Source organism: Candida parapsilosis, contig 005809 (genome assembly GCF_000182765.1).
Source record: "Candida parapsilosis strain CDC317 annotated contig 005809".
Lineage (NCBI taxonomy): Eukaryota > Fungi > Ascomycota > Pichiomycetes > Serinales > Debaryomycetaceae > Lodderomyces > Lodderomyces parapsilosis.
In genome coordinates, this window is record NW_023503281.1 from 2,177,374 (window position 1) to 2,199,663 (window position 22,290).

At 37.9% G+C, this 22,290-nt stretch overlaps 11 protein-coding genes across 11 annotated transcripts; 5 read left to right on the forward strand and 6 right to left on the reverse strand. All coding sequences in view use genetic code 12, as the record gives it.

The window, feature by feature from the left end:
- Positions 1-133: 133 nt before the first annotated feature.
- ERF1 (translation termination factor eRF1) lies at positions 134-1,453 on the reverse strand (the record flags this gene model as incomplete). Its single annotated transcript, XM_036809954.1, has 1 exon — positions 134-1,453. One exon carries the CDS (start codon positions 1,451-1,453, stop codon positions 134-136), a length of 1,320 nt encoding a protein of 439 aa, XP_036666540.1.
- A 381-nt stretch (positions 1,454-1,834) lies between these two features.
- Positions 1,835-2,245, reverse strand: CPAR2_210190 (uncharacterized protein; the record flags this gene model as incomplete). The annotated part of the gene is made up of 1 exon (XM_036809955.1): positions 1,835-2,245. One exon carries the CDS (start codon positions 2,243-2,245, stop codon positions 1,835-1,837), a length of 411 nt encoding a protein of 136 aa, XP_036666541.1.
- Positions 2,246-4,239: 1,994 nt separating this feature from the next.
- Positions 4,240-7,749, forward strand: CTF1 (Ctf1p; the record flags this gene model as incomplete). Its single annotated transcript, XM_036809957.1, has 1 exon — positions 4,240-7,749. One exon carries the CDS (start codon positions 4,240-4,242, stop codon positions 7,747-7,749), a length of 3,510 nt encoding a protein of 1,169 aa, XP_036666542.1.
- Positions 7,750-7,905: 156 nt separating this feature from the next.
- CPAR2_210210 (uncharacterized protein) lies at positions 7,906-9,318 on the reverse strand (the record flags this gene model as incomplete). Its single annotated transcript, XM_036809958.1, has 1 exon — positions 7,906-9,318. The coding sequence occupies one exon, from the start codon at positions 9,316-9,318 to the stop codon at positions 7,906-7,908; it is 1,413 nt and encodes a 470-aa protein (XP_036666543.1).
- Positions 9,319-9,542: 224 nt separating this feature from the next.
- On the forward strand, positions 9,543-10,166 carry CPAR2_210220 (uncharacterized protein; the record flags this gene model as incomplete). Its single annotated transcript, XM_036809959.1, has 1 exon — positions 9,543-10,166. The coding sequence occupies one exon, from the start codon at positions 9,543-9,545 to the stop codon at positions 10,164-10,166; it is 624 nt and encodes a 207-aa protein (XP_036666544.1).
- An 89-nt stretch (positions 10,167-10,255) lies between these two features.
- CPAR2_210230 (uncharacterized protein) lies at positions 10,256-12,616 on the reverse strand (the record flags this gene model as incomplete). Its single annotated transcript, XM_036809960.1, has 1 exon — positions 10,256-12,616. One exon carries the CDS (start codon positions 12,614-12,616, stop codon positions 10,256-10,258), a length of 2,361 nt encoding a protein of 786 aa, XP_036666545.1.
- A 1,160-nt stretch (positions 12,617-13,776) lies between these two features.
- CPAR2_210240 (putative acireductone synthase) lies at positions 13,777-14,505 on the forward strand (the record flags this gene model as incomplete). The annotated part of the gene is made up of 1 exon (XM_036809961.1): positions 13,777-14,505. One exon carries the CDS (start codon positions 13,777-13,779, stop codon positions 14,503-14,505), a length of 729 nt encoding a protein of 242 aa, XP_036666546.1.
- An 84-nt stretch (positions 14,506-14,589) lies between these two features.
- On the reverse strand, positions 14,590-15,850 carry RAD23 (Rad23p; the record flags this gene model as incomplete). Its single annotated transcript, XM_036809962.1, has 2 exons — positions 14,590-15,723; positions 15,785-15,850. 2 exons carry the CDS (start codon positions 15,848-15,850, stop codon positions 14,590-14,592), a joined length of 1,200 nt encoding a protein of 399 aa, XP_036666547.1.
- Positions 15,851-16,210: 360 nt separating this feature from the next.
- Positions 16,211-18,190, forward strand: RAD7 (UV-damaged DNA-binding protein; the record flags this gene model as incomplete). Its single annotated transcript, XM_036809963.1, has 1 exon — positions 16,211-18,190. One exon carries the CDS (start codon positions 16,211-16,213, stop codon positions 18,188-18,190), a length of 1,980 nt encoding a protein of 659 aa, XP_036666548.1.
- A 40-nt stretch (positions 18,191-18,230) lies between these two features.
- On the reverse strand, positions 18,231-20,339 carry PRP39 (Prp39p; the record flags this gene model as incomplete). Its single annotated transcript, XM_036809964.1, has 1 exon — positions 18,231-20,339. The coding sequence occupies one exon, from the start codon at positions 20,337-20,339 to the stop codon at positions 18,231-18,233; it is 2,109 nt and encodes a 702-aa protein (XP_036666549.1).
- A 149-nt stretch (positions 20,340-20,488) lies between these two features.
- On the forward strand, positions 20,489-22,198 carry CPAR2_210280 (uncharacterized protein; the record flags this gene model as incomplete). The annotated part of the gene is made up of 1 exon (XM_036809965.1): positions 20,489-22,198. One exon carries the CDS (start codon positions 20,489-20,491, stop codon positions 22,196-22,198), a length of 1,710 nt encoding a protein of 569 aa, XP_036666550.1.
- Positions 22,199-22,290: the final 92 nt, after the last annotated feature.

The following is a 22,290-nucleotide window of genomic DNA, read 5'->3' on the forward strand; positions in this document are numbered from 1 at the left end:
GTGTGTTTGTTACATTCAATTTGCGTTCTATATAGTCACCTACCAGCAAATTCAAATTCTACACAACTTCACTCACACTCACTCACTCACTCTCTCTCTCTCTCTCGCTCATTCTCCTTCTCGCTGTCCCCAATTAGATAAAATCATCATCGTCATCATCATAGTATTCATCCTCCTCCGAATCTTCATCAGCCAATTGATCAAAATTGACCTTGTACCTCAATATAGCACCGACACCACCAAAGCCTTGTACAAATTGTGCCCCCTCTGAAGATTTATCAGTAACGAAATCCAATTCAGCACCAAAATTCTTGTAATTTTCCGCCAACCATTCCAAAAATGATTCTTCTTTAATAATCTCCATATCAACTCCAGTTTTTTTATCTTCTTGCCATGACTTGTCGGGTAATTCTGGGTTAACATGTTTTATTACTTCTTCACCATCGACATCTTTCAAAGTATATCTTACAATGTTTAAGTTTTCATAAACAATGACTCGTTCACAAGCACCCAAATCCAATGCTTTTAACGTATCTTCTATTCCATAACAGAATTTTCCGGTATCTTGACTGATTTCTTCAAAATATTCATTCAACAACTTCTTTTCTTGGACAAATTTGACATTGGCCAAAGTTTCTGCTGACAATTCAATTGCTTGGTTGAATCCATTTTCGCCTCCATATGATATATCAACAATTTTGATAACTTTTGCTTGTAATCTATTGTCGAATAAATCAGACTTGTTCAATTCAGTTTTGAAATCGGCCGAACCTGCCAAGATTAACCCTTTGACATTGACTTTGTCAGCAGTTATAAAGTTTTGTACCGCTACCTCAGCCACTTTACGAACATAATTGTGTCTTTTTTCCTCTCTCAAACGAGAGAAACGAACTGCTGATTGACCACCTCTACCGTGTTTTTTGGGTAAATCCACCGTGAATTTGTGCAACACTTCTCTTGTATTTCCACTGACAGCTCCAAATAAAGCTCCATTACCATCCATGATTATGAAACCAAATCTATCATCGTTTTCCAACAATTCATTCAATGCTTCCACATGGAATTTGTTATCACACAAGTAAAGTGAAGTATTAATAGGTTTGAATGGTTCAAAATCAATGTTTAATTTCTTTTCTTTTCCTTCTCCGGTTATGACATCACCACAATAAACAACTAATCCGTTCCTAGGCACCGAATTGTACAATTTCAATTTTTGTTGTGTCGATGTGATGGCAGACAAGACTGATAATCTATTGACTCTTGATTTGATATTTGATGCAGTACCATATTCTTCAGTCAACATCTTTTGTATTAATGAAATCTGACCTTTTGGCGGAATAACTAATGAAATCATGGAAGTACCATTGCCTCTAGCCATTTCCAATGACTTGATCAATTTCTTGACCTTCCAGATTTCAATGTTTTTCTCAGCTTCAGACTCTTGACTTGACATTGCAAAGTGCGTGTGTGTGTTTATTATGTAAAATACCTGTTTCTAAAGTGAAAACGAGGTTAAGATGTCAGAAATGTACTAATCTAGTTCGAAAAAGCAGCAACAACTACTTCCAAAGTTTGAATAAATTTTTTTTTTTTTTTCAAAGCTTTTTGTTGTTACAAAGCCGAAAAGGAAGAAAAATTTTTATTTTTTGCTGCTGCTGCTGAAACAAAGAGAGAGATGTTCATTGCCTTCGTATATTAATGTCCGAAAAGCATGACAATCACGTGTAAAGAAAATTCAGTTTATCAGAGAAACACTTCGTATACCTTGATGATTGTAACGCATTGAAAGTTACCCAGTGGAGACTCTAGCAAAGACAGATGCTTTTTTTTCCTGTCATATATTGCTAGCAATAGTTTGTATTACCTTCATCAATGCCAAAATGATCACAAACAACTCCACGATTGTATGCAAGGTGATAATGGAACCTAGCCATTTCTTAATTGTAATATCGCTCGACAAGCGTTTTTTCAATGCTAAGTGTTGTACAACAAAGATGGAGACCATTGTTCCAATGATTATCGAAAGCCCTGGATTGGGGTTCAAAATACCCATTGAGCCACCAAACACTATATTAAACACATTTGAGCTTTGAATACGGTCGATAAATGTTTGCTTCTCTTGGGTGGAAGCTTTGATGGTGGGTGCTTTGACAACAGGATCCAATGCGTGGTTTGGTTGTTTCTCTAAATCTCTGTTTGTAGAGTAGTCGAGTTGTTTCTCGTTATAAGTTTTATGTTGGTCCATGGATTACTGTGGGGGTTTGGTACAGTTATTGAATCAATATAAACCTGTAGTCTAAGAACAGTTAATTATAAGTGTTTTTTTGTTGAAAAATGCGATCTTGCCACAAAGCATAATTGAAATACAAAATTGGACCATCCCATTCATCATTATCGTTTTGCATAGGAATTGTTATATATAATCAGCCTTGGGCAAAGATGGATCGCAACTACACAATTATCCAATCTTTTGATTTTTGTTAACAATCACAATTTCGTCCTATTCAAGACGTTACTACAACGATAGCAGCAGCATTTTTTTACAAACGGATTGCCGTTGTATCTGGCAACCACAGTTATTCTTTGCACAAAAATTTCCATACAATAGCACTATGAAGACAGTTTTGACAAATATAGGAGGTGTATTGCGGCAGGGGGGGGGGAAGAACAGGTCCCTTCGGTACAACAAAGATAAAAGGACATATGCTTCACTTATTGGTTTAAAAAAGCCGGTTGTTTGAAAAAAGTCCACTTTAGTGAGAGTATGCGGTTTTTGCTGTTGTTCTAAAGTGCATTGTAAAAAAGATGCGGTTGTCAAAAGCAAAATATCCTCCTTCCTTTTTTTTTAAAAAAAAAAAGTAATTATTTCCCGCGCATTATCAAACAGCCAAAAGCTTGGTATGCAGAGTCCAAAAAAAATAGGCAATAAAGCAGGAGGTCGTGTAAAACATGTGTCAAAGGAAAGTACACAACATAAATCCATATAGTACTGATGTGCTTATTAGAAATAATGATGAATGGCTCCCTTGTTGTAGTCTTATCTCATACATATCTTTTGAAAGAATAAGTTTTGCTACAGTAAGATTGAACTGTATATTAGTTACCACTGTATTTCATTTTGTAAACAAATTTCAAAGATAAAAGTAGGTTGAAAGTTTTCTCAATCAATAATACAACTTTACTCCATATATATATATGTATATATATATATATATATATTGAGTTTCTATACTAGTCAATTTAATGTTTCCTGTTGTGGTTGGCATCTGTGTCACTTATCTATTGGTATATATATCTATCTATCTATATATATATATATATAAGTATTTAGTTGGAGTATAAAAGTGGTAGCATCGTGTGCAAGTGAAGTGAGTCAGTTGCTAACACATAATAAATTGTTTTAGTCTTTTTCTCTTTTTTATTTTAGTCTTCTATAAATATCAAGAATGCAAAAGCTTGTCTTTTCTTTTTTTTTTTTCTTATTTAGAGTAAATGTGGGGTAAAAAATACAAAGTAATGTAAAAGAGCCAAAGAATGAAAGAGAAAGAACTAATACATATAGCATTAGCTTTAAAGTAATACTATTGAAGAATGTGTAGAGGAGTGGTAGTCAGAATATAGATCTTTCACTCAAAACTAAACTCCGAAATACCGTTGTTAGTAGTTTTTTTTTTTTTTTTTTTTTCGTTTTTTGTAACCCATATAAACTCTTTACTACTACTAATACCCGACATTGTTGATACAATATGACTATAATATGCAGTTTCCCCTCAACTTTTATTTTTTTATTGTCCTCCTCAGATGATAGAAGACACTACAAATTAATAAGATATGATTAGGAGTAGTACCTACGATACAAACCATGTAAGCCACAAGTTATACTTGAGTGTAAGAGATGTTTAGTGTATAGATATATATATATATGTAAATGTATTGTCTTGTTGTCGATCCCTTTTTTTTTCTTTTTTTTAGGTTAATGTCGCAACAGCATTTTATGCGACAAACTGAACTTAAAAATTTTCTCTTTTCTTTATTTTTTATTTTTTTTTATTTTTTTTTTTTCAATACCTTTCCCTCCGAGAGACAACAGAAACTTGAGGCTTTTTTTTTTTTTTTTAATTATAATTTTTTTTTTATCCTTTTCCTTTTCCCTTCTCCGTTGGCTTTTTTTGATGCAAAAAGAAAGGGTAATCAAACTATCCATTACAAGAACCAACTACAGTATCCACTATTATCAATATGAGTAGTAGTAACGACTCTACTGACAACGCACCAGTCACTGTAAAGCAGGAACAGGACAATGGTGAACAACAACATCAACAACACAATAGCAGCAATGGAGCAGCTACCACTACCAATCATATCGACAACAACAACAACAACAACAACAACAACAACAACAACAACAACAACAACAACAACAACAACAACAACAACAACAACAACAACAACAACAACAACAACAACAACAACAACAACAACAACAACAACAACAACAACAACAACAACGGTGACAATACGTCAAACCCCAAGGACAAACCAAAAGCATTCACTATCAAATATAAACGTCCTAGAGGCTCCAGAGCTTGTACTGTCTGTAGATCAAGAAAAGTTCGTTGTGATGCTGAGATTCATATCCCATGTACCAATTGTATAACATTTGGATGTGATTGTGTATTACCAGAAGTTAAAAAAAGAGGCAACAAAGCAGGAGAGTCAAAATCAAAGAAGCGGAAACTTGAACAAGCTGGTTCAAGTTCCACCGAGTTTGAGCAACCACAATCGAAAACAAAACCTAAAAAGACCAAAGCTAAAGATTCCACCTCAGAGCAGACTCCAAGTATCGCAACGTCCATTGCTCAGGGTATTACGTTGGCATCAGGAAAACCACCTCAGAAAACTGTGGTAAAATCAGAAGAACCTATTTCACCAACATCTACTCATGCCACTTTGCAAAACGACCAACTAGACAAACAACAAGCATCAACAATAAACCACATCTCTTCAGTACATCACACCAGCTTTTCCAAAACAAAAATTACCAAGGAACCAGTATTGAACATATCTCAGATTAGTGTGCCACCTTCATTAACATCAACGTACAAGAATAGACCCTCAATGCATAAAAAGGAACTATTAACCTCAAGGGGAAAGCCTTCTTTAACTTATGTTGGCTCATCCTCAATTGCCGTGTACCCTCATAAATTGGGTGAAAATCATATTCAATTAGCAGAAGATGTCTTTGACTTACCCGATAGTAGTTTGGATGCTGTTGAAATGGAAATTTTGAAATTGAGAGGGGCTTTCCTCCTTCCAAGTAAAGAGTTGTCTTTGGATTTGATTGAATCTTATTTTGAACATGTTCATCCATTGATGCCAGTATTAAATCGCACATTGTTTATGCAAAAATTTAATGATCCCAATGACAGTCCTAGTTTGATGGTGTTGCATGCTGTATTACTATGTGGAAGTAGAGTTTCCAAAAACCCATTGATTATGGATGCGAATGGGTCAACCAATCTTGCCAGTATAACGTTTTTCAAGAGAGCAAAAGCATTGTATGAAATGAATTATGAAAGTGACCCATTATCAATCGTTCAAACTTTGATTTTGATTGGGTCATATTGGGATGGTCCCGAAGATGTCACTAAAAACTCATTTTATTGGACTAGGGTTGCTGTTGCTCTTGCTCAAGGTTTTGGTTTCCAACGTGATGTCACAAAATTATCCAACTTGTCAATACTGGAAAAACGATTGTGGAGACGTGTTTGGTGGTGTTTATTTGAAAAAGATCGTAATGTTGCCATTGCCTTTGGTAGACCAGTAACGATTGATTTGAATGATTGTGATGTTCCAATGTTGACAATGGAAGATTTCGATGAAAATGATTCGGAATTGGGCATTGTTTCTCCATACAAGGTGAATGAAACACATGCATTATATTTTATTCATTTGATCAAATTGGCTGAAATCACTGGTATCATTATCAAACATCAATATAGCATCAGATCAGAATCAATGAAGAGAAGAAATGCAGTTTCCATAATTGAACATTGTGATATGTTGATGGGTATTTGGTTTACAAACTTGCCATCACAATTGGTGTTTTCGTTAGGAGATGCATCATCACAAAATTTCTATTCATGTTTGCTAAATGCTCAATACTACAATCGGTTATTCCTAATCCATCGTTCAAACTTGATGCGAATGGCAAAATCCTCCTCAACAAACCCAAACAATTACAAGTATCCAAGTTGGGGTATCAGCTTCCAATCAGCAAGAATGATTTCTATCATTTCGAAAATATTGATGGATAGAGATCAGTTGAAATATGTGCCAACAATGTATGTTTATATTGCATTTAGTGCATTGATTATGTTGATTTATCATATCGATTCAACCAATTCGGTAATCGCGTCAACTGCAAGTGAGTCATTACTAGTATCACGAGCAGTGGTGCAAAAGTTGGGTGATTATTACCCCGTGGTTAAAGTGTTGATTAAATTGTTTGATAAATATGCAGATGATAAGATTAAGCGTGCTAGTGTTATTGAGAGTGGAATGATGATTAATGAGTTGAATGAAAAGAGGGCAAATGAGTCTGCATCTGCGGAATACGAAGATCAACAGCAGCTGCAACCGCAACTGCAACAACCGCAACTGCAACAATCGCAACTGCAACAATCGCAACTGCAGTCACCACAACAGCAAGGACGCCAATCTCAACTGCAACCTTTGCCTCCTCCTCCTAGCCAGCCTCTCCAACACCCAAAGCCTATTCAACAACCACATGTCTCATTTCAGCAACAACAACAACAACAACAACAACAACCACGTCACTCACCCCTCACATCCAATTTTTCTCCCGGTTCAGTTGCTTCAGGCGTATCGCCAGGTGGAACTGGTTATCATGATTACCAAACTCAACAACTGCAGGCTCGCGCACCCATTTCTCAGCAACGTTCGTCGTTAAATCCTCAACAACAACAGCAGCAGCAACCATATCAGGGCCAACAACAGCAGCAGCAGCAGCAGCAGCAGCAGAAACATGGCAATCCGAATGCACCTCCAACTTCACAAACCCCGGTTATTGAACAATTGATTCAGCAGTACAAAGTGCCCATGAAACAAGCTAATGGAGCTGATGGAAGTGATAAAGCTGCCAGCGAGACCTCACCAGACTCATCAACTCGTTCCTTCCCAGATATCAGTCTTGTTACTGAAAATATCCCAAATAAGCAAAATTTCTTTGAAAATTTTGACCCATCGCAATTGTTCCCCACATTTAGTGCTGCTCCATCAGTAGTTCATTCTCCAAGTAATGAAGAAGATGTCGGTAGCAATATTTACGGCTTGGGTGGATCAAAAGAAGCATCAGCTGAGCAACAACATGAACTGCAGCCACACCAACAGCCTCAAGAACAACCACAAGCACAAGGAGTTGGCAATGGCAGTAATGGAAATGGTACTTCTAGTGTTGGCAATAGTATGCCGCCACCCTCTAGTGCAAGTGGTAACTTCACTAATGGGGCTCAGCTGCACTCGCAACAACAACAACAACAGCAGCAACAGCAACAGCAACAGCAGCAACAACAACAGCAACAGCAGCATGCACCACCACCACAACCTCATCCACCTACTCCTGGATTCCAAACAAATTTCATGGACTCATCATTTATCAATATGAATTTACAATCGGGTTTTGATCCTAATGATGAGATTAATGCCTTGTTCAATTTTATTCCTTGATTTAGAGGGTGGTACTATAATGATGAGATGATTCTTCTACAACTTTTTTTTCGATTCGATTTTTTAGACTTTTTTATTAATGTAATTATATTTAAGTGGTTTCAACCCACACTTCAATCATGGAAACAGATTTTCTTCAACTCTACAACCGCAACGCTACTTCTTCCAAAACTTTTTCTTTTGCTTCGAAGCAGAAGCAGATGAAGAAGATGAAGAAAAAGCTGACGATGATGCATTCACTGATGAATGTTTCCTCATCTTTTTTAAATTTTCCAAAATCTCTTCACGACGCAATTTTTGTGAATAACCAATACAACTCTGCACTACTTGTTCATAAATTTCATAGTCTTTACGCAACTCATGCAACTGATGCTGCCAAATTGAACTCAATTTCAACAACTCTTGATGATTATTGCTCAATTGGGTCAATTTGGCATCAAGTACATCATCCAGTTTGACATCGTGTAAAAATTGTCTTGATGTATTTTCCATCAAGTCATATTCAATTTTAGAAATGGTGCCATTAGTACTTGATAGGATTTGGTGTAGTTGATCATTAGTTAATTTTAATGAATCAAATTCTGGAATCGTGAAATCGGACCAGTTTATATCTTGTTCACTAATGGATTTTTTTCTTGATCGTTGAGGTTGTGATGGAACAGACAAGTGATTTTGTGGATTGGTGTCGGTGGAGGAGTGTATAGTATTTAAAGATGTATTGGTGCCTTGATGCATACTGGTGGTTGTGGTGATGCCTGGATTATTTGCATTCAATTCATCGAGGTTTATCGGTATCCCCAACTTAATCAATAAATTGTGTCTTATATCCAGTCGTATCCAATTTGGTGGATGTAGATACGGCATCGTTGAGATTTGCTTGTATATAGTTCTCGATCGATCATTGAGTAATGATTCAGTGGGTTTATCAACAGTGGTATCAGTTGGTGATTCAAAAGAAGATGTCGATGTTGCGCGTGCAGTGGCGGATCCTTCATTAGTGATGAATAACTTTGACAAGAGTTTCGATAATCGTGATTCAAATTCAATCTTGTTAGAGAAACAAGAGTCAGGAAAAGCAGGATCTGTGTTTGGTTGAGAACGCTGGATAGTAGTTTCTTCATTGACAGTCTCAAACTCGTCAAAATCACCAAAATCGTCAAACTCGTGCTCCTCCTCTTTGTGGGTATTGGGCTCTGCTGCTGCAAATTCATCAAAATCGTCAAAGCCATCATCATCATTGTCTTCGTTGTAGAGTTGACTTGCATTGTTGGACGACAACTCTGTTGTTGCCTCTCCTTTTAACTCGTCAATCGTTGAATGTATTACATTGTTTTGAAATTCTATAGCATTGGCTGTGCCCTCCTCGAGTTTAGCTTCCGTTGTGTCTGCTAATGAATCACTAGTCTTTCCATTTTCTTTCTCCGTTTTGTTGTCACTTTCATGTGTCTCGACCTTATTCCAGGTATCAGTTGATTCCGATATGCTTATTGGCTTGTCGTGATCCGTTACATCCTCATTCAACTTAGCTTCGGTATTGGCTTCAACCACTGGGGTTGAGCTTGTATCCATTTTGTCTAATTCATCTTTCGACATGCTTCGGAAGGGACAATCTTGGGACAATGTCTAAGATGTTTAAGTCAATGTAAGATGAATAGTTTGTGCACAGTTTTTCTTGATTAAAACGTTAAAATTCCAGCGCAACAACTCTTTTTGGTTTCCATTTTTCTTTTTATTTATTTTTGCAACTTGGAGTTCAAAAAGGCATCCCCAAGTTCCACCACCTTTACTCCATCATGAGCTTGGTGCTATTCTCGATAGGTAACCCCGGTCCTTCGAATCGACATTCCACCGGCCACTTAATGCTAAAATTATTACTAGACAACTACTCATCCACCGTCAAACAACTTGTCCCCAAATCGACGTATTCAATCTCTAGCAATAATGATAAGAGTCTTGTATTTATCAAGTCAAACACATATATGAACGAAAGTGCAAAAGCATGGAACAAGATCGTTGCCAATGAGAAGCTACCTACTGATTCTACCGTGATTATTTTATATGATGATTTCGAGAATGATATACCGCTGGTTAAATTATCAAAGTTTAGAAAAAATGAAAGTCACAATGGAATCAAGAATTTGATGGCTACAATGCAGAATGAAACAAGGTATCAAGTGTTGAAATTGGGTATCGGTATCGGTCCGAAACCAGTTCAAGCAAGCAAAGAAACAATGAGCTCTTGGGTGTTGGCTCCATTCACATTGGAACAAAAACATATCATCATGAGTCAAAGTTTTGACCTTTGTTTGTTTTATTTACAACAAATTGCCGAAGCAGGTGGCGAAATTGGTGATGTGGGGAAATTTGATGCCAAGGTGAAAAAGATGTGGAAGAAGCAACAAAATGGAAATGAGTAAATACGGTAGGGTGGCTTTCTACAATGGCTGGACTCTCGAACGTTTCTTAACTTTTTATTCGACAATTGAGGAAAGAGGTCTCTATATAATCAAAACACAGTATTGCGTCTGTGTTTATAGTGACTTGGAGTGGGCAGTGACGTAGGACTAAATGTATCACTATCGTCATACATGTCCCTCACTAACATATCCTCATCAAATGCATCGTCATCATCATCATCATCATCATCATTCCCATCACCTTCATCGTCTCCATCATGAGCAACACCACCGTACCCAGCCGCAAATTCCTCAAAATCTTGATTAGTTAATCCAATCCTAGCTTTGAATTTAGCAAGATCATAGTCACTGGGTACAAAATCATCGTCGTCGTCATCGTCTTCAATACCACCACCAACAGCACCACCATTATTGTGATTAGATGAGATTTCAAGATTGATACGAGCTTGTTTCATGGTTTTAGATGATTCACGTCTACCACGTTCAATAGCTCTCTCCACCAAGATCCGATTTTTGATATACAATAATTTCGGGTACATGCTACGTTCACCCTTCATAATGATTTCACCCAATCGTTTCTCTGAAGGGTCAGATAAAATGTACCAAAAATCAATCAACTTATTTCTTGGCCAGATTGTCACTGAACCAGTGAAGTTTTGTAGCCAAACATTTGACCAATCCTGTTGCAACACATGAGGCAACAAATCCAAAGACTTGATTATCTGCAACCATTTTCGAATTTCCAAGCGTAGTAATTGCTCCAACGCAGCAGCGATGAAACCACCTCTGAATGAAGCGAATTTTTCTTTTCTTGTCCTGCTTTTTGATACTGGCACTGGTCTGCCAACTGTCCCTTTGGGTGCAAAAAAGAATAACGAAATGTGGGGGTTGACTTGGGATACGACAGTGAAATTGACATTGTAGTATGTGTTTAATGCATCAATAGGAATATCTGTTCTCAATGACCCATCTCTCCACTTGCTCCCCAATGAAAATGGAACAACTGCATCATTTTCAGGGTTTTTCATCATTAACACCACAGGATTGAGTATACCAGGAACTGCCGAAGATGCAAGCAACGTTGACCAAATAATGCAATGAGGCGATGTGATATCATTGCACAAAATGACAGGTGAATGGGGATCAGCAGGAACAGTACTAATGTTCAATTTCCTACCAGTTCTTTCAAATGCTTCTTCAAACGTTGTCGATCCTCTAGTAAACCAATTTGATTTCCTGGCCCAAGCAACGGAATCAAATCTTGCTCCAGTTTTGATCAATCTTGGAATCCATACATACCACGGATCTTCACAAGCGGTGATTTTTCTCGCCAACTGTGGAATCAACAATTTTTTCAACTCTTCATCAGTTCTTGTACATAATAAAGCAGCAATTAATCCACCTCCAGACGTTCCTGATATGATGTTTGGGAGTAGTCCAGCATCAAGTAAAGCTTTAGCTACTCCAAAATGAGTGTAAGCAAAAGTGGCACCCCCACTAAGACATAATGCTGATTTCCCAAAATTTTTCAGGACAATTTTAAAAAACTTGTACTTGATCTCAGGTGATACATCATTTGAATCGGTGACTATCTCTATACAGCGTAAAACTTCTTCGTAATAAGATTGCACCAAGTTCTTGGTTCCATAATACCTGTGTGAGTACAATTGTCTATTTTCGATACCAGCAAAATTTCGTTTCAAGCATCCTTGAAGAAGTATCTGCAATTCTTGAATATTATTGTTGGCGCGTGCTTTTTTCAATCTTGAAATCGTCATCCCCACAGTCTTGTAATCATAATACGAAAATTTAGGATTTTCCGACCATTTGTCCAAATTCAAATACTTGTCTAGATTTATTGCATTCTCCACCCACTCTTCATACGACTTGGACTGTCTCAATTTTTCACGCAACTTTTTCCTCTCTCCTCTCCATGTGAAGAAGTATTCCTTTAGTGCAACATGCACTCTTATCCAAAAATATAAAGATCCTAAAATTGCTACCCAAATGAAAACAGCTATCAAGATGGGCCATCGTAGTAAAGTGTACGCTATGTTGTTTCTAAACTCATTTTGCAATGATACTATACTAGACGACTTTTTGGTCTTACCCTTGCCCTTGGAGCCTGATTTGGATTGGTTACTGTCACTGGCGGCGCTAACAGGAAACCAATCGCTTTTGGATGTAATCATATCCGGTTTTATTGCTGGTGAGACACCAAGTTCTGCTCCTTCTCCAATCAATGTATTGTTGTTGGTATCCTGGTCAATTTCTTCGGTTCCCAGTGAAGATACGTCATCATCAAAATCTATGGGTTCATTCTTGGGTGTGGCTGGGGTAGTCATTATGTCATCGTGGTCTTGCCATACTAGTGCCTTGGCAAACTCACTAATGTGATCTTCGTTTATGTAATCTTTATCTTCTTCGTAAAGTGGTATTCGAGTAGACATTGCTGTAGTATGTATGTATATGCTATTCAATCAACTTTGCAACAGGATGGAGTTCCGATGGCGTGAATAATGAATGTGCAGTAGGTAGGTCTTTGTTGTATCCTCTTGTTCTATAGATTGGCTTTTCTGCACTGGAAGTAATTTGCAAAAGTGATCAGGGACGATATGTAAAAAAGCGTTGGTTCTTTAGTTGTTTGAATCTTAGTTATTATATATAGTCATCATGATCACCATCATACCTTCTTTACAATTTCATCATTTCTTTTTTTTTGTGTGTCGGGGAATACTTAGAATAAAAAATCACAATACAAATCAACAATTATACCACTTAATAGAGGAGATGCAAAGTCACACTCTCCGCAATCGAGGAACTATACAGTTTAGAACTACATGTTAAATCCGGATTTATCAATCTTATTTGTGAGTTTGTGTTTGTTCCATGTTCCCTTACTATGGATTGAGGGGGACCATATGGTATTTTGACACATTTCTACCCAACAATTTTCATCTTTTTTTTGTGTAACATCACACTGAACCTTTTTTGGGCGCAACTTTTTCAAAAGCGCTGCAATCTAAACAGACACACACACACACACACACACACACACACACACACACACACACACACATACACACACACACTGCAAAAAACACAAATACGCTCTCTGCAGATGCAATGATTTGCATTTTTGTAATTCATATGAATTCTTAATTCCGGTCGAGTTTCGATTGCATAAACGCTGAAACAAATAGTTAGAAGGGTATGTTTACCTAGAGATAACCACTTGCACTTGAAAACAGAACACGGTTCAAGACTATAGTTCTTATCTTTTGAGTGGTTAAACATCATGATATAGGCTGTTTCAAATTTGCGCACTACTATATAATAAGCAGGGCTAGTGAAGTAAACTGGATCATTGTCATGACAGGGGAGCTGGCGATGCTCTACCCATTTTCGCTTGGTGTTTTTGCTGCGCTTGTGATTTTCTTTTTTTTTTTCTCTTTTGCTTATATGCTGCAGCTTAACATTTCAGCAACGTTTTCCAGAAGAAACAGCGGTTCAGCGGTTAAAACGACACCTTGTGAATTTCATTTCAACAAATCAATTGAGACTGTTTCGGCTTCGTAAAGCAACAACACAGTCGATTTTTCCCTCCAGTATGACCATCGACACTATTATTCTCGACATTGAAGGAACTGTGTGTCCAATTTCATTTGTCAAAGATACGTTGTTCCCTTACTTTATTGCCAAACTCCCTGCTGAGCTAGCTAAGTTTGATTATCCATTGAACCAAGTTGGGTCTGACAACCCCATAATCAATATTTTAGACAATCTACCTTCAAATATAACTGAATCAGCACAGTCAGTTTACGACTATTTGAAAAATTTAGTGGATTCCGACATCAAAGATCCCGTGTTGAAGTCGTTGCAAGGTTTGATCTGGACTCAGGGTTATGACTCTGGTGAATTGAAAGCTCCAATTTACCCTGACTCCATCGAATTCATTGAATCGTTTCCTAATAGAAAGCGCAAAATTTTTATTTATTCTTCGGGCAGCATTGGTGCTCAAAAATTGTTATTTGGACACGTGGATAATGGAACAGACAAGTCAATAGATTTGAATAAAAAATTGAGTGGTTATTTTGATATAACCACAGCAGGTCACAAGACGGCATATACATCGTACTCAAAGATTTTAAAAGAGATTGGAAAGGAAGATGATCCACAGTCGGTACTTTTTCTAAGTGACAATGTGGACGAGGTGAAGGCCGCTTTGAAAGCAGGAATAGAAAGCTACATCGTTATCAGACCAGGTAACGCACCAATTTCAGACGACGACAAACTGAAATACAAGACAATTACAGCAATGTCACAACTAGGCATATAGAGTCACAATGAATCCACATTAGATTTCAACTCTAACTCACAATCCGTTGATTATACTAATGCTCACTTCTCAACTTCATTTTCTCTACATATCTCTAAACAATATGTCAGCAGCAACTTCCTCATTCTTATCGCAAGCCAAGTACACTTGTATTACCAAATCACGTTCAAATCCCAACTCACATAATCTGTTGATGGCATTTTGATCTTGTTCGGATAATTGTATACGTACTGTGCCCTCAGGGTCTGCCCCTTCGCCACCCTCACCAACGGCACCTTCTTCTCCTTCAATCTCAAATCCTAAATCTTCTCCTCCAGCACCCAAAAACGTTCTAATGAATGTTTCAGGATCTTGCTGTATCAAGTTGGCAATTTGGGGGTTAGAAGCAGCCAATTGCTCCAATAATGGTTGAATCAATTCCGGATTCGATTGTAATGCAGCTCTTAACAATTGCATTTGCTGGTCTTCTCCACCACCAAGACCAACTTCTGCACCTGCGCCCCCTGCTCCAGTACCTACAGCTCCGGTACCTACAGCTCCACCTTGTTCCTGAGCTGCAGCTGCAGCTGCCTGCTCAAACAAATTCTCTCCACCATGACCTTCATCAGCTTCACCCTCTTCGTCATCTGCACGAGACACTTCAGCGGTCGTGGATTCAGCTAATGGTGCTGCTCCGCTACCAGAACCAGTTGCTGCAGATGCCACTGGCGCAGATGGGCGCTGCAATGACTCAGGAATACCGCTTATCAAATATTCAACAGCACGATGAGGATTGTTAAAAGCAGCTCTCAATGCTGCTTCAACTTGAGGTCGTTCATAACCCATCTCCATGATATTTTGTATAGTTGTTTCCCTCTCACTACCCAAGGCAAAAGTTGATTCACTGGTTTCGGTGGGTGCACTCTCGCCTTCAATATTGGTAGCTGCTCCTGATGTTGGTGCTGCTGGAACAGTGGGTGTTGATCCTGCAGGTTCAACTTTGGTCGAGTCACCAGTTGATGCTGATGCAGCTGCCTCAGCTGCCGGTGTCAGGCTCACGGGTGCGGGAGTTGGGGTTTCTTTCGCTTTGGAGATCATAAATATTATGGATGCACCTTCTTTGAGTTTACATTCTTCTAAAGTCTTATCATCTTGTAATACTTTACCTGAATAGACTAGTTTGATCTGCAGAGGGGTGCAGTCCTTCTCTTTTGCTAATTTCTCTTTAGCTGAAGAAACCTTTTAAAAATGTTAGTATGATCTGATATAGAAGTTATATGTGTCTGAAATGAAGACATACTGAATCATTCAATTCCACATCAATTGGAATAGTCTGTTTCTTAAAATCTTTGAAAATAATTTGCATGTTGACTTTAATGTGTACACCGAGGACTGTGTAGATTCCAGTCAGCCAATTCTTTTAGAAATGAGGTGTATTGAATATCTCCTCAGTCCATCTGAGATTCTTTCTGTGGTTTTAGTGGCGACTTTCTTTTTTTTTTTTTTTCAGACGAAAAGACATCTGAGACTGCATATAAGTAAAAACCATCAAACTACATCCATACATACATACTAAACCCATATTTTGTGTAACTGTAGGTTCTCTTTTTGCTGCAATCAATAGAATTTCAGAGTCTTTGCATCTAAGACATCCTCATCATCATTCCATATCCCAGTAGCACAATTTTTCAAAGCACTCATATTTAGCCACCAAAACGATTTAGCCATGGCTAGAGGATTCAGAAAATCAGGAGGTGTCAAGGGCCCCAGCTCAGCTTTAACTGAGTTTTTGAAAAGCGAAGGTATCACTGACGCGTTTCGACAAAGACGTGCAAGAGAGGCGGAAGCTGGCGCAACGGAAAACACCACAGGAACCACCACCGGTACCACCACTCAAGAAACAACTCCTGGTGCGGAACCAGCAACTGTTGCGGAAGATCAGCGTGATGGCATACCTATAGCCAGCTCTTCTGGTGCAAGTAGCCCTGTTGTTTCACGTCGCGCTTCACGTCGCCAGCTGTCTACTTCCACAAAACGAGAAGAAGACGAGGATGATGAGATTGTTGAAATGAGAAAAGCTGCTAAACGTAAATTAAGAGCTGCAAGACGTGGTGCAAATGGTACTAGTCGCAAACGAGGCTTACCCGGTGATAGTAGTGATAGTGACAATGACAGCAGCGACGATAGCAATGCAGACGACGATTACAGTGATGACGCAGAAGATCTAGACAATGCAAATATGAGAGCTTTTGGTGATCAAGACACTTGTGTAGATTGTGGAGACAAGTTTGAACTTTCAGTGTATTCGAGATTCATCAAGGAGAAATCGGGGTACTTGTGTGATTCTTGTAATAAAGTATTGAAAGAACGTGAACGAAAAGCAAGAACTAATCAGTTGAACGCTAGAAAAAAGAGGAAAAGAGTGGCACAAGCTTTATTGAATAGAACCACGGTCAAGATACCCAAATTGCAAGATGTTTGTATCAAAAAAATTACACAAAACATTGAAGACGTTGATGTGTTGGGCGATATTGGGCAGGTGAATTTGAACAAGATATCGCTGATTTTGTCAAAGAATAGGTCTTTGAATGACAAAACAATCTCGCTATTCTTGTCCCCCGATTTGAAGAATATTTCCTTTTGGGATTGTTCCAATGTTGATTCAGATTCGTTGAACAAAATTGCTTCGTATTGTCCCAATTTGGAATCATTGACCTTGTTTATGTGCGGACAGTTGCATAACGATAATTTGGAGTACTTTGCATCAAATTTAACTCAATTACACTCACTTGCATTGAATGGTCCATTTTTGATTAGTGACAAGATGTGGCAAGCATACTTTGATAAAATTGCAGGAAAATTGCAAGTGTTTGAAGTGAGAAATACTCATAGGTTTGGCAACGATTCGCTTTCAAGCTTGTTGGAAAAATGTGGTATAGATTTGACTTCGTTGAAGTTGTCGCGATTGGATGGGATAACAACCCAAGACGCCTATAGTAAAATATCCAACAGCATATCGCAATCAAGGCTCACCCATCTCGAGATATCTTATCCTACTAATGAAGATTTGATTACTGATGACATGATTATAGATATTTTGAAAAAAAGTGGTGAATCCTTGGTTTCATTGAATGTTGATGGTTGCTCAGCTTTAACCGAGAAGTTTTTACTTGAAGGGGTATCCAAGTACTGCCATAATTTGACCAAGCTTTCAATGAAAAACTTGGATCAAGTCTCCAATGAAGGATTTGCAGCAGCTTTCAATCAATTTTCCGAAGTTAATGCTGGTGGATTGATTGAGGTCAACTTGATGAAATGTACCGACTTGGGAGACGAAGCAATTTATGCTTTGTTAAACCACTCTTGTCATACTTTAGTTGAACTTAGTATAAACTCATTACATCGAATTTCAAGCGACTTTTTGTCTCAAATTTTCACAGATGACAATCATCAGTTTAAGAAGCAATTAAAAGAGAGGTACGATGAAGATCTGAATATTAAATACTACCATCAAGTTGCTTTGCCTTTGTTAACTTATTTGGATGCATCCTTTGTTAGAGCTGTTGATAATGAGATTTTATCGTTGCTTGGCGACAGTTGTCCAAAGATGCAAATTATTGAAGTGTATGGGGACAATAGATGTAATGGGAAGGCGTCTCTCAGAGATGGATTGATGGTTATTGGTCGTCAGACTGATGAAATATAAGAAGCTTGTTTATGTTATATTGACTCATTCGTCTATTCTATCAGCTCCTTGATGTGCGTGGTTTGTGACTTTTCCTTTTAGCTAAAGCTTGAACTTTTTCCACTCCCTTGAATGTAGGCAATGGCGGAACGGGTGTTGTATTTTTGGTAAGGTCGATTTGTTTACCCCCATTCAAAAATGAGTTTGTAATCTCTGGGTTAGCGTCAACAAACACTGCTGGATGTCCAGCCTGTTTCGAACATAAATCTAGATATCTTTGTTCAGGATCTTCTTCGTACCTTGGGCTATCAAGAACTCTGTAGTTACTTCTAGCCATACGTTTTCTCGTTGATGCATTATAAAATACCGAGTTGGACAATTGCAATTCTTTCAAAATCATAGAATCGTCAGAGCGGCCCTTGTTAATCACAAGAAGCTCTGAAATGTTAGCAGATGCAATGTCGTAATACCAGTCAACAAACATATCTATTGCCGATTTTGGCAACTGGGATTCAATTCTAATCAAATACTCAATCAGTTTCAAATTTGACAAATTGTTTTCAATTACACCTTCATATTCAAACATAAACTTCCAAAATGATAGTGATCTAAGTAAACTGGTTTCTTTGTGATGCTTGTTGAAGAAGTTTCGAATTTTGGTAGATTCCCGTTGACGAACATATATATCGAAACAATACTCGATAACTATGGGAATTGAATCGTCGTTAAGGAATCGAGCAAACAGATGTAACAACGTATCCGATAATTGATATAGTTTTCTATCCCTAGATTCTTTGTTCGCTTCAGATTTCACCCTTTTTTCTTGAGGTTTGCCAAAATAATTTTCAATTACAAATTCCAAAGCCTCCTGAAACTTTCCTTGGCTCAATAGCTTTTTCCAAATCTGTAGTATCTCCCGCGTCATCTCCAAATACGGTGATTTGAAGTATTGCTTAGATGTGCCACTTAGCAGCTTCATCCAATCGAATAAATATTCAATGGCCAGGTCAATTTCGCCTTTTTTCAACAAAAAGTATGCGTACAACTTTCTCATCATGCACTGATTTAATGGGATAAACTTGCCATTGGCTCGTAGGTATATTTCCTTCTCTATCTCCCTCTTCTCCTCCTCCGCCAAGCTGGATTCTTCAATAAATTTGATATACTTTAACCAAAGCTCCTCGTCGAAACAATTCGGTATTAATGCTCTTTCAAATAAGTTGCATATGAGATCATATTGGTTTTTGTCCTTGCATGCGTCGTAGCTGGCAATTTCCCTATTGGTATACTCAAGCCAGACATTTCGCTCCTCCTCGATTTCCTTGCGGTCAAAAGAAAATTCCTGATGTAATAGTTGTTGCTCGTACTCCCAATTCGAGCTGACTTTTGCCTGCGTTGAAGCAAATACAGTTGCAAAGAAATCATCTATAATTTGATGCTTTTCGATCAACGACAAATCTTCAACCTTTGACTTTCCAAATTTCTCAACATAACCGATCAATATCTCTTTGCCCATTAATTCGTGTATATCAAAATTTTTATTGATTTCGGTGAATTGACTATAGTATTGTGCATACTGGTATAAGGGGATTTTAATCACTTTCAAATACAAAGACAACAACCGCTTTGAGTTTGGTTCAGATTCCGTTTCAAATTCAATGGCTTTATCCCAAATTGGATGAGACGAAAAATGGAATTCGTTGTATCTCAATGCCTCGCGATAAATTGATCTAAATTGTTCAGGGTTGGTGCCTGGTATAGATTTTAGAGCAGTCAAGTAATCAACCCATAAGCTAACTGAGTATGGGAAAGACTCTACCGCCATCCTTAGTATATCAACTGATGCGTCTAGTCCCTTCAACTTGAACTCCACAACCAGCCACTTTTTCCATATCTCGTCCAAATATGGAAATCGCAATAATAATGTTTTGTAAGTATTATAGATTTTCGTTTGCACTTCATCGGAAAGCGTACTTTTGAAGGAATCTTCCTGGGACACATTGTCCGCAATTGTGTGGTCGATAGCATCAAATAAACGATTCCAGATGTCAATGTCATTAGGGTTCTTTTCCAACTCTCGTTCTAGCAGATCAGCATAGTCATTGAGTGATGTTGTCGTAGAGGCTATTTTAAAGTCTAATTCCGATGAGAGGGGCAGTAGCGTAGTCATAAATGTTGTTTGTGCGATGTAATGTGTAGGCCATGTAGTAATTAGTTGTCTTCTCACATTTTTCAATTTTCGTGAACTGAGATTTTTGTGGCCTCATCGACACTTGCAATCTCCATACCCATAACCATTGATGCATACATCGATTGGCAATGACTACTTCAAAAACTGCTAGCATTGCTTTTGTTACCCCTTTTTCAATTTCATCAACAAATAACTCGAAACTCATATCCTTATTATCTGAAACCAAGGTTAATCTAGACAAACGAGATACCACAAATGAAGCTCCACTTCCATTAAACTTCAGTATACCCACCACGAGTCAATTCGATGCATCGACTTTGGTAGAGTTGAACAATACCAGGATTTTAAGTCAATCCTCGGAGCAGAGAAATAATAAGCAGCAAGTATCCAATACAGCTATGGAGACTGTAGATGAAAATGATGAGCCAAAGCTATTGATTGATATTGATTCCATCATGCCATCAAATTTGCAAGAACAACTTTCAACTATTGTTTTGAACAACTTTCCAAACTTGAAGAATAATGTCATTGAACAGGTACTTTCAAATACAATAAATTTGAGTACAGACAAGACGCCTGAACCTCGTCGTTCTTTTCATTGGTCCCAAATCGACTACGAGTTTAGCGATCTGAAGGTGGTATTCATTAGATTTGGTAAAGTTGAAGACGCAAAATGGTTTATTGAGACGTATTATCGGATTGACACGCTCCTCCCCAAAGTGGAACTAAATTATAGTCATCAAGTTCGAGAAAGATTGGCCGATGTACCTTCTCACCCAGAAACAAATCAAGAATCGCTTAAAAACAGGTTGAAATTGATGCTTTATGCCTCAAAGAACTTTGCTAAGCCAAAAGTCCACGGAGTGGAAGAGCTTGACCAAGTCATGCAGTCATATTCCAATTACAAAGTCGACTATAACGATTTGATTGATGTACCTAATGAAATGAAGGAGGGGATTATTAAAGACATTATCAAGTTCCGAAGCCGGATGTTGCTTATTGAAAAGGAGAATCGGCAAAAGCAAATTGAACAGGAAAGAGTGGTGACCAAAAACAAGTTGAATGAATTGTTCAAAGGTATTGAAAAAACAGAGCAAGAAAAGAAAAAGAAGGAAGAACAGTCGACGAGCGAAGTTGCAATAAAGGAAGAGGTCGTGACCATACCCGAACAATTCGAAAGTTTGAACGATGAGGAATATAGCAAGATGATTGATGAAAGGGAAGCAAATGAATACAGTCAAGAATATCAATCTCGACTAGCTAACTTTTCCAAACATCATGCAAGTGAAAAATCAAAGTTGGAATTCAAACTAGAGAAATTACTCAATTACGAATCCAATTTGATCGAACTGAAGTTGAGCCACATTGAAAATATGAGAAATTACGAGAAATCGGAAGTTAGCACGTTATACACCTACCGCTACAACGATTACTTAAAACAACGTAATGCTAAACGATCATTGGAGCTAAGAATGGATGCTGAAGATGCGGCTGCGGAAGAAAAAGAGCTAACTGAGATAGAGCAAGAGCCAGATGTACCTATCAAGAAAAAGAAATTAGATGTAAATGACAAACTGAAACTGTCAAACTTGCCTGATTTGCAATTCTTAACTGCCGACATGAAAGAGCGGATTCACGACAAGATCAACGCATTAGTCGAGGAGTACCTTGGGATACAAGATGACTTTCTCGTTGATGTTATCAAGCAGCATATTGAGGTCAACAACTTCGGTGGAAAAGCAGTATTGGTACAGGATCTTGTTGAAGTTTTGGATGAGGATGCCGGAAATTTGGTGAACGATTTATACTCGTTCGCAGAGTCAATCGTGGAAAAATAGAGTGGTGCACTACTTCTTATGCTGTGCAGAGGAAATCGTCGAGTAAGCAACATAATGTAACAAGGTGTATATAGCCATTTTGAAAGCAACGA